Source organism: Orcinus orca, chromosome 5 (genome assembly GCF_937001465.1).
Source record: "Orcinus orca chromosome 5, mOrcOrc1.1, whole genome shotgun sequence".
Taxonomy (NCBI): domain Eukaryota; kingdom Metazoa; phylum Chordata; class Mammalia; order Artiodactyla; family Delphinidae; genus Orcinus; species Orcinus orca.
The window spans coordinates 25909820-25921826 of record NC_064563.1 but is presented as its reverse complement, the minus strand read 5'-3'; the positions used below and the strand labels follow the sequence as shown (position 1 = coordinate 25921826).

The 12007-nt window shown below is 38.2% G+C and overlaps 1 protein-coding gene across 10 annotated transcripts in view; it reads right to left on the bottom strand.

The window, feature by feature from the left end:
• Positions 1–12007, bottom strand: part of SLC9A9 (solute carrier family 9 member A9) — a 656685-nt gene that overhangs the window by 188938 nt on the left and 455740 nt on the right. For all 10 annotated transcript variants that reach the window (XR_007477387.1, XR_007477389.1, XR_007477388.1 and 7 more), the window contains one exon: positions 2131–2284. Coding sequence is in view for 7 of the 10 variants with exons in the window: in XM_049709812.1 (XP_049565769.1) it covers positions 2131–2284 (154 nt within the window). In the remaining 3 variants the exon portion in view is untranslated. The remainder of the gene's footprint in view (positions 1–2130; positions 2285–12007) is intronic.

The window sequence follows — 12007 nt, the reverse complement described above, 5'->3', positions numbered from 1 at the left end:
TCTCTGACTGGGTTTATGCCCTGATTTCAGATTAACACTCTAGCTCCCAGCTGGGATTTCCACCTGGCCTGCTGGACCAGAGCCCTGTCAGCTCATTTCCTTAAATATATCACAGTCCTGCTTTTACTCTTCTCCCCTCCTGGCTGGTGGACAAGTCTGGCATTGAATCAGTTGGGCCATTTGGAGCCAATTCGCACTGGGGCATCTCCATGACCTGGGAACTCCATGCTGTGCCTCCCAGCAGGCCATAATAGCACTGGCCTAAGATGACCTCCAGGCCCCTCACCTGTGGACGTTATAGTTGACATTACTATCCTTCTTTATTAGTCCCTGTCCTATAACCTGATAAACATTCTAATCTGCCTAAGGCCCCATTTTCTATTACCCTGTCCCTACTGATCTGGATATCAAGAGACTGCATGAGATATAACATCTATCTGAGGTCAGTGGATACCTTTGGAAAACACTACAGTAGAGTTAGGTAAACATTTTAGGGTAAAACGTGTATTGATTTGGGACAAATCCTTCAGAGTAAAGAAAGACAATAGTAGAAAATAAGTTATATTTGAATTACTTTAAGAAAATGTTGCCACTTTATGTTCTGAAATAAAGCACCACTTTACGTTCTGAATATTCGAATTTACCTGATAGAGCATTCAATACATTTATCTTGTGAGGATTGGTATCCTCTAACTTCTGCTTTCCAAGTCCTAATTTTTCCACGCATGGATCCACCTACTGAATTTATTTTCCCGAAACCCGAACACACCATTATCTTACTATCAGTTTACAGGAGACTCAACACCATAGCGTTTAATAAAATATTCGTGCTCATCCAGAGGAGCCTATAAGCAGCTACCACCGTGAAAGAAATTGAAGGTCACATTTATATGCCTAGAAAATAGTTCAACAAGTATTTCAAAACATTCCCCATTTCAACCTTTGGTCAAAGCCCTTTTATGTTTTAGCAATAGTCACAATACTTGAAGAGGTCCTTTTTTCCTTGAATTGCATTTAATGCGTAACCACTTGGCCCAGTTTAGACATAAGCTTTCTTACCCTAAACTCATGAGTCCTGCTTCTGCTTCTATTTGTCAGATGCATAGATATTTGTCAGTAAAGCCTTAACAAAAGGAATTTACATGCGTGGTTATATTCATTCAATTTTTCATGGAGCAATTATTTATTCCATTCTACTATGTGCCAAGCACTACATTGGTGCTGGAATAACAGAGTCCTTGCCTGAAAAAAATCTTCTTGGAAATCCCCTCCCAGTCAGATGGATCTTTTCTTGTCAGAGATGGTGGGTATGGATTTGCCTCACAGAGAATGGGTGGGGACCAGGGAGGGGCTGCATGATCATCAAGATGTATGGCTTTGGAAAGTAAAACGTGACTTACGAAAGCACTGTTACATTCTGGGATGTGAAAATGAGGACCCAGATCAAAGAAACAAAGACAACAACATTTTACTTTTTCACAATTGGTACAAGCTATTCATTTTTCATCAAATCTTCTACTACCTGCATACTTTGGGTTAATAGCAATCATCTTCCAAGCACGGCTTACTGGATGGCCCCTAACTGAAGTCTTGACCCGATTTTCCTTTAAGAAATTGTCTAATCTGTGTCTATAGCATCCCTCTGGCCAAACATATGGTTGAATAATCAAATACATTTAAGCATTTCCTGTGTCTCTAATTCTATCCTAAGTGCTGTGACAAATTAAAAACAAAGCAAATTCATTTTCTTCTTGGTATTATAGATTTTTCTCTATAAATTCTACTGTATCATAAGTATCTTGAGGACAAGACTCATGTCTCACTCATTTTTGTGAACTCCATAGATTATCACGTTATACTCAGTAAATATGATTGAATGGAAAAATTCATAAAGAAATTCATTTCTAGGGACTGTAGACTATAAACATCATCCTGAGATTTCTAGAACTCTTGGAAAAGTCAGTTCTGTTGGTGATAGGTCATACTGTTTCACCTTGTGAATGAAGGTCAACTTGACCCCAGGGAAAGTTAGTGTACAGACATGCCATTGTACTCTTGACCAGTCAGCAACATCAGAAACAGTGCAGCCATGCCTCATAATGATTTCCTTTGTTAAGCAGTGTCACTCACCTGATCTGAAGCCAAGTCAGCATGGGGGTTGTTCCTCCTCCGAATACCCAGACTGTGAAGAACACGAGGAGCAGAGTGGTGGTAAACATCATTTGCTTGGGCTGAGATTCTGTGTTCCGAATAGCTAAGGCAAAAGCTATCGCTCCTCGCAAACCTGATGGAGAAAAACCAAAGAAGGAAAAGAAACATCTGCACGAGTGTCATTCTCATTTCATTGAATTTATCTTTACAATTTACTGACAAACACAATTATATTTTAAAATTAAACTTTTAATTTTGAGATAACTGTAGACTCACATGCAGTTGTAAGAAATAATAGGGACTTACTGTGTGCCCTTTCCCCATTTTCTCCCCAGCGGTGATGTCTCATCGTGCAAAACTGTCTAGTACAACATCACACCCAGGATTTTGACGCTGATATAGTCAAGATTCAGTACATTCCCAACACCATAAAGATCCCTCATGTTGTCCTTTATACTCACACCTACTTCTCTCCCACAAACTCCTTAACATCTGGCAGCCAGTAATCAATCATCCATTTCTATAATTTTGCTGATTCAGGAATGTTATATAAATGGAATCATGAAATATGTAGCCTTTTGTAATTGGCTTTTTTTCACCCAGCATAATTTTTGGATACTCATCCAGGTTGCCAAATGTATTGATAGTTTGTTCCTTTTTATTGTTGAGTAGTATTTCCATGGTATGGATATTCCACAGTTTGTTTAACCGTCATCTGTTAAAGGACACCTGGGTAGTTTCCAGTTTTTAGCTATTACAAATAAGACTGCTGTGTGAATGAATGTAAGTTTTCAGCTCTCTGAGATAAATGCCCAGGAGTGCAATCACTGAGTTATATGGTATTTGCATGTTTTTTTAAATTAATTGATTTTAATTAAAAATTTTATTGAAGTAACATTATTTAAATTTATATGTATAACATTGTATATATTATAACATTTCACGTGTCCAACATTATATTTCTTTTTTAATTTAATTTAATTTATTTTTTTATATAACGTGTTTTTATTTTTTTATTTTATTTTATTTATTTATTATTATTTTTTTTTTGTGGTACGTGGGCCTCTCACTGTTGCGGCCTCTCCCATTGCGGAGCACAGATTCCGGACGCACAGGCTCAGTGGCCATGGCTCACGGGCCCAGCCGCTCCGCGGCATGTGGGATCTTCCCAGACCGGGGCATGAACCCGTGTCCCCTGCATCGGCAGGCAGACTCTCAACCACTGCGCCACCAGGGAAGCCCCTATAGCATGTTTTTAAAAGAAATTACTACCAAACTTTTCCAGAATGGCTCTAGCATTTTACATTCCCAGCAGCAATAGATAAGTCATCCAGTTTCTCTGCCTTTACCAGCCTTTAGTGTTGTCATTATTTTAAATTTTAGCCATTTTGATAGCTTATTGGGGTTATAATTTCCATTTTCCTAATGGTATTGTACATTTTTTAATGTGCTCATTTATGATCTATCTACCTGCTTGGGTGAAATGGCTCTTTGTGTCTTTATCTCATTTTCCAATTGAATTGTTAGATGTTTGTTAAATTTTGAGAGTTCTTTATATATTCTAGATAATAGTCCTTTGTTGGATATATAGTTTGCAAATATTTCCTCCCACTTTGTAGCTTTTTATTGATAAAGTCTAATCTGTTGATCTTTCCTTTTATAAATCATCTATTTGGAGCCAAGTCTAAGAACTCTTTACTTAGCTCTAGGTCCCAAAGATTTTCCCTTATATTTTAAATTTTTTTCTAAAAGTTATTTAGCTTTACATTTTACCTTTAAGTCCATGCTCATCTTGAGTTAATTTTGGTATAAGCGGCGAGTTTTAGGCTGAGGATTTTTTTTTTTTTTTTTTTTGCCTATGGATATTTAATTGCTCTATCGAATTGCTTTGGTACCTTTGTCAAAAACCAATTGGGTGTATTTGCGTGGCTCTATTCCTGGGTTCTCAATTCTGTTCCATTGATCTATGTGTCTATTCCTGTTCTGATGGTACACTGTCATGATTACTGTAGGTATATGGTAGGACTTAGTATTGGGTAGACCTCCTGCACTGTTGGTGGGAATGTAAATTGATACAACCACTATGGAAAATATTATGGAGGTTCCTTAAAAAACTAAAAATAGAACTACCATATGACACAGCAATCCCATTACTAGGCATATATACCCTGAGAAAACCATAATTCAAAAAAACAGATGTACCACAATGTTCATTGCAGCACTATATTTACAATAGCCAGGACATGGAAGCAACCTAAATGCCCATTGACAGATGAATGGATAAAGAAGATGTGGCACATATATACAATGGAATATTACTCAGCCATAAAAAGAAATGAAACTGAGTTATTTGTAGTGAGGTGGATGGATCTAGAGTCTGTCATACAGAGTGAAGTAAGTCAGAAAGAGAAAAACAAATACCTTATGCTAACGCATACATATGGAATTTAAAAAAAGAAATGGTACTGATGAACCTAGTGGGAGTGTAGAAATAAAGACGTAGACATAGAGAATGGACTTGAGGACACTGGGTGGGTGGGGAAGGGGGAAGCTGGGGCAAAGTGAGAGTAGCATCGATATATATACACTACCAAATGTAAAATAGTTAGCTAGTGGGAAGCAGCAGCATAGCACAGAGAGATCAGCTTGGTGCTTTGCTATGACCTAGAGGGGTGGGATAGGGAGGGTAGGAGGGAGGCTCAAGAGGGAGGAGATATGGGGATATATGTATGCATATGGCTGATTCACTTTGTTGTACAACAGAAAATAACACAGTACTGTGAAGCAATTATACTCCAATAAGGATCTATTTAAAAAAAAAATCGGGTAGAGTGATTCTTATTTTTCATTTCCAAAAGTCTTTTAAATATTCTAGATCTTTTGCCTTTCCATAAAACTTTAAAAGAATATTGTCTGTATTTACAAAAAAAATCTTTCTGGGCACAAATACTTTTAGAAAATCAAGTGTGTTAGACAACAAGGAAAACCAAGCTTATGGACCATTGAAAATTAATAAACGATTAAATGACATTTAAGAGTTATTCCAGCCTGAGAACATACTTTGACAAAGTCTATAATCTAAACTGACCTATTAAAACCTGCTCTTTTGTCTATTTTTCTTCTTTAATAATAATATGTTAATTGAATTTTTATGAAGCCATATTAAATATATTTGCAAGAAGATGTTAAAGAAGATTAAATGCTACAATTTCAAATCAAAGTGTGATGACATTATAAAAACAGATGTAGACTTTGAAGAAAAGTAAATAAAAGCACAAGTAGTAAAATAAAAAAGTTAAAATTGAAAATCTCTCTTGGGTAACACAAGACTTATAAGACATTTACAGGCTCTGTTACACCACGTAACAGGGCAAATAAACATTTATAATGATAGCAAGTATAAGTCAAAGGTAGTGATTTTTGCTACTTTTATAGGAAGGTTTAAGTCACATACATAAAATTTCAATGGTCCATTTTTTATAATATTTATTGTATTAATATCATCTAGGTTTCTAATTTTCTAAATCTTTATTCATACATTAAGAGACTTTTAGAAATTGGATACAGGTCAGGATGAGAAAAACTATAACTACTTTGGTCTTTACCCTTGGCTTCGCAACTTAGAATATAATGCTCCTTTCTCATCTTTACACTGAGAATATACAAGAGACAAGGGGCATAACACAAGATCCAGAGGATTAGACTAGAGAGACTTAATATATTTTGCCTGAAAGAAGGAAGCCTCAGAAAGAGAGAGGAACATGCACTCTGATTATAAAATTACCTTCAAGGAACAAAATGTAATGGAGGAAGAAAATTATTCTAAATCTCCATGTAGACAAGGAAATGGCCTGAAGATAAGAAAGATAACATTTGAAGTAGATATTAATAAAGAAAAAAAAATTTTTTCATCAGAAATTCTGAACACTTAGATGGCTGTACTCAAGAAGAGTACACCAGAGACGTTCATGCACTTAGACCCAGCTGGGGACAAGAGAGTGGGGATATTAATAACCCTTATTACTGGAGAATATTTCAATAATGTTCTCTCCAGGAAATACAAATGGTGTCATTAGGGAATGAGAACTGAAAGAAACAGTTTTCCAACAGCCTTCTATATCTGAGGAGAAAATGTATAGGTTAAGGTAAAGCTCCTAGCAGTGTTTAATCAGGACAAGATTGGAGATAGAAAGTGATCTTTTCTTTTTCTCTTTTCCTCAAGCTCACATTTCCAGAAGTGTCCATAAAGAAGCATTACTCCAGTTAAGTGGTGTGTATTAGAAATATTAAGTGATAAGACTCTAAGTATTTGTTTTCATTATATTGAATATTTGTGTGTGTGTGTGTGTTTGGCTTTGTTTTTTTCATTTTTTGTTTTTACTTTGAATTTTGTGAGAAAGAGAAAAATAGAGACTGGAATAAAAGTTAAAACTTGCTACGTCATGTTTATTGTAAAGTTCATGTTAGTTATCAAGGGCAAGGAAGGACATAATCATTTATCTTCCTGAATATGTTTAATAATGTATTGTTATTATGTTAAACTAGCATAACTAGGCTCTTAAATCTAAATTATCTATACATGAGCAGTTCTTAGTTTAAAAATATACTCAAAAGATATATGTTATTCTGACTTCTAAAAAAATCTGTATCCTATAAATAAAACTCTATATTTACAGGAGATGCAATGTAGAGATCTCTTTAAAAAAAAGAAGAAAGAAAAATGCAGCCACTGCCTTGTACTTGTGGAATATTAAGAAACATTGATATTTAGAACCAACTTCAAGATGGCTCTATAAGAGGAGCCCTCCCCCATATAATGGTCACCTAAAAAAACACAGAAACAGTGTGTTTTTGGAGAAGAGAGTATCTGTCTGTAGCCCTGGCCACTTTTCGCAAATATGGCTCATGCCACATGTGAGATGGCCTAGTAGCATGGGAAGCATGGAACTGAGAAAGGTGAGGTCACTAAGCAGACAAAGTGAAGCTCATTTAGAACTCTAGATGAGAAAAACTGCCTACATACCATTCATCCTTTATGATGCCAAAGTTATTGATCACGCATTTGGCACCTAGACAATTGTCAAATCAATGGCCATTCATTGCTTCATTCAGCACATATGTGTCTTAGCCTGACGTAACAAAATACCACTGTCTGGGTGGCTCCAACAACAGAAAATATTTCTCACAGTGTGGAAGCTGAGATGTCTAAGATCAGGGCGTCAGCATGGCCAGGTCTGGTGAGAGCTTTCTCTCTGGCTTGCAGAAGGCTACCTGCTTGCCAGGCAAGAGCAAGCTCAGTGGTGTCTCTCCTTAATTCTATCATAGGGCACCCCACCCTCATAACCTCATCTAAACCTAATTGTCTCCCAAAGGCTCCATCTCCAAATAACATCATATTGGAAGTTAGGGCTTCAACTTATGGATTTGAAGGGGACACTATGTGAGGGGAGTCCATAGCAATATGTACTGATTATCTGTTATGTGGAGGCGCTGGGCACACTTATCCTATCTCCTTCACACCATGGATTTGGGAAACAGAGGACTTTAGGACTGAAATAAATTACTTAGGCTACCAGCAAAATACTAGAAATTAAAGATTAGTATTGACTTAGGAGTTTCTTTTAGCAAAACACTATTTTCCAAGAACACATGCCATTTTGCTTACAGACCAGGAAATTCAGAACTCATTATCAAAACTTGTGTTTTATTTTGTTCAATGGGTACTTTGATTCTTTGGATTGACCTTTCTTTTTCTCTTTGTTTTGGCCAACTAATGGACATAATTTTATACTTTGGGGGGTTATAGACTATTCCATCTCATTTTAGATGGGTTTACTGTTCAGAGACTTGACATATTTCACATACTCAGTTGGAAAGTTAGCATCATCTTGTGGAATAAAAGAATTACCTGAAATTAAATGTGGTTTCATTTAAAATTGGCCTCTAAGGGATTCTTATGTTAATTATGTCGATGTTCTATTCATAACAATAGAAGACTATTGAACCAAGGAAAGCTTTCAGTCAAGGACCCCTGCTGCAGAAAAAGTGCAGCTTCCTGTTTATCTTTAAACAACAAAAGTGAAACTTAAATCTGTTATAAATTTGCAAATGTGCTCTGAACAGGGTGAAGGTCTATTACAGCTACATTTAAATCACAAGAATACAAGTACCCCCTAAGGCATTTGCATTGAAGGTGCAAAGCAAGAGTCTAAACCTAAACATTTATTGAGCACTCACTCTGTGCTACCTGTTACCCAAGGCACGGTGGGGGGATGCAATGGTGAGGAAGCTTGGGCTCCTCTATTTTAGGGCTCATGGTTCTACAAAAATGAGTCTCTTAACAGGTAAATTATGATAAAGTATATTAGAGGTATAAAGAGTATGCTTTGCATGTATAGTCTGTTGAAGAAAAAGGTAAGATTGTTAAATTTCATGAGGGCCCAAATCATGGCCATTGTCAACAAATGTGCAATGTTTAAGGCACTGAAATCAATGGTGGGGTGAAAGAGGTCTTTGCACATGTGGTTTTCTATACTCGAATCATTTTTCCCCCATTCAAATTTTCTCTAGTTCTTTCTTCTATAACCCTCACCCAAATTTCACCTAATTCCAATGATCTTCAGAGCTCTGCTGAGCCTCTGATTTCTCTATGAAGCCTCCACTGAGGTCTGGGCCTGGGTTAGGCTAACTGACATTCCCAGTACAAACTGTGCTTGGCCTATCAGGTGACTTATGACATTACACTGTAATTGGTTGGCTCTTTGTTTATCCACACACGTAGAGCAATGCCAAGCACATAAAAGGTCAATGAACAGATGAATGTTCTGATTCTTCATGATTACAAATGGAAAAGTGATTGATATCTCTTAGTTCGATGGAATGGTTGAGTAATTGTTTCTTCAAGTTTGGCTTCTGCCCTTTTATTATTTATTGAGACCCTTAAAGCCTCGTACTGAGAGTCAAGAGACCTGGGATCTGTTTTCAGGCCTGCCCGACAGGAGGCATGATCATTAGCCTCATCTGAATCTGTGTTGTCTCATCACTAAATGGAGGTTTTAAGACTAGCTTGTGGTCTTTAGCCAGAAGTGCACATCAGAATCAACTGTGAAACTTAAAAATGTATGAGTTACTCATGCTAGTGTCCTGACTCTAGAGATTTGGATTCAGCAGAGAATGAGTTACCTGAAAGCTCGGGCTCCTCTCTCTTCCCTCTGTACCACCTTGGTCCAAGGCCCATCACCTCACACTCTGACTGTGCCCCTGACCAATACCCTGGTCTCTTGGCCTAACAGCCTCCATCCTTTCTTCCTTCCAGACTATCAACGTCCCTCTGAACAGTTTCCTCAGAATCTAGCTTTTTGAGGTGGTGATCTGACCCAGAAACAATAAGTGGCTTCCTACAGCCCATAGAAACACTTCAATCAGAATTTTGCTCCCCTTTCCGGGTCTACCTCCTCTTGTCCACTGAGAGCTTTGCATACCAACAAGGTGGTCTTCTTTCTCTCAGTAAACAATTGTTATCCTTGCCCCTACGCCATGATCCCACCGTTAAGCCTGTGTTTCACTTCTTTCTGCCTCTATTCCACCCCCATGAAGTTTTCCTGAAATACTCCAGTCCACATTGCTCTTTCTTGGAAATCCTATAAAACACATTGCTCATGCCACTCATATTATTAAATGATAGTCTGAGATGAATCAGTAGTTTAATATGATCTATTCTTTACTCTCAATTATTAATCTTTTAAAAGGTTGGAATTACAACTTCTTTACACAACTTAATATCTCTCATAGTATCCAAAACATGAAACTCAGTAAACGCTTTTGAATTGAATGATTACAGTGGCTTCAGACTCTCGAGATATGAGGTGGTGACGTTCATGTGTTCCTTCATTCATTCGGGCTCTAGGGGACAGCAGAAAACAAGAGATAGTTTCTGCCTTAAAGGGGCTTCCAGATTAGTTTAAAAAAGGAAAAAAAAAAGTAATATGTAAGTTGTTGTGAAGAAAACAAAAGTAGGATAAGAAGATAGAGGATGTATTTATGTGAAGGGTTGGAGTGTTTAGGGTGGTTAGGAAAGCCACTTTGGTTAGGTGACATTTGAGCATAGACTCTAATGAGGGAGAGGCCATGTGGGTGTCCGGAAGAAAAGCACTCCAGGCTTCTGGAACAGTAGGCGCAAAGGCCCTGAGGCAAGGATATGCCTGATATGTTCGCATAGCAGCAAAGGGGCTGGTGTGGCTAGAATGGAATCAATGGGGGGCGGGAGGTGGGGGGTGAGTGGAAGGAGATAATGCTCAAGAGGTAACCGAGCCAGATCATGCTGGGCTCTTGAACAGCAAGGCTTTTGAATTTTATTTTGAGATGGAAAACTTCAGGAAGGTTTTTGGCAGGGTAGCGCTAGGATCTATTCTATGATTAAAGGGATCACTCTGGCTCTGTTATGAAAAACAGATCTCCAGGCTGGAGGCAGGAGGTCAGTGAGAAGCCTGCTGCATAATCCAGGCAAGAAGTGGAAGTGGATCAGAACAGGATGGTAGCATGGTAAGTACTGGAAAAATGTCAAAGGTTGACAATATTTGCTGATGCGTTGGATGACGGGTATGAGAAGAAGAGAGAACTCCAAGAACTTATGGCCTGAACAACTGGAAGAATTGGGGGAAACTGTGGGAAGAGCACATTGGGGTGTCTGGGGGAGATCAAGGGTTATATCCCAGCCATGTGGAATCTATGATCCCTAGTAGTCACACAAGCGCAGAGGTTGAGTCGGTGGTTGGAGCTAAGGGTCTGGAGTTCAGGGGAGAGGTTAGAGTCGTTTTTACTGGAGACAGTGGGGAGTTGGGAGGAAAGTTTGGAGTTTGAAAAGTGTGGGAAGATAAAGTTGATTTTAAACCATGTTTTCTCTTGCTTTAAGGACTTTGTGCTGCTTCTCGCACCTCCAGTGCTCTTCCCAGGCTTCCCCTCGCCCCCTTCCCCAGTCTCCCCCCTGCCGGCCCCCAGCCCTGGCTGCTCCTCATTCATTTCAGTCCTCAGAAAGGCTGCCCTGACCATGCCATCTAAGTGCCCTCCACTCGAACCCAGGCCTTTTTTACATGTCATTTATTACACTGATCACCATCTGAAATTATATGTTTATTTTTTAGCCTTTAAGACCTGTGTCCCTCCGCAAGACAGTGAGCTCAGTGACAGCAGGCCCAGTGCTAGGATGGTGCCTCTCATATAGCAGGCATTCCTTAAGCATTGGATACATGCATGAGTGAATGGATGAGGGAAAGATCATATTTTGCCTTTGAAACACAACTGGAATCCAAAGGAAAATGAACAGTAGTTGGACAGGGATGCAGAAATGTCCCTGAGAAACTGACCCATTCTTTAAAAGAAATATCCCTTAGATAAGTTATTTTGCTGCCTTTCTTTTCATTTGGGATATAATCCATTGCAATACCTTTTTTTCCTTTCATTTCAAGTACTGTGAGGGGGTTGATTTCAAAGATTTAACACATTCTCATCAGTCTGATAAATCAAACCCTAGTTTGAGTCTACAATAGAATTATGTATTGCTTTTACCTTTGCTGAAGTCCCATGACCTTGCAAAAGGTAACTACTTTCAGCAAAAATGTCAGTCTGATTTCAAAATACATTTTCCAGGACAGTACAACCTTGTTATACAGTCCCATTTTCAGTTCAACGTCGTTTTATCACATGGAAGCAAAGCCAACAGATTGTTTCAGTGAAAAAGCCTCTGCATTCAAAAATAAATTGAGTTTTTCTGGAAACTAAGTCTGTGTTAGACAAGCAGAACTTTCTTTCCTTCATCTCTCTTCCTGAACTTGAATCATTTAAACCTAAGGCCACTGAG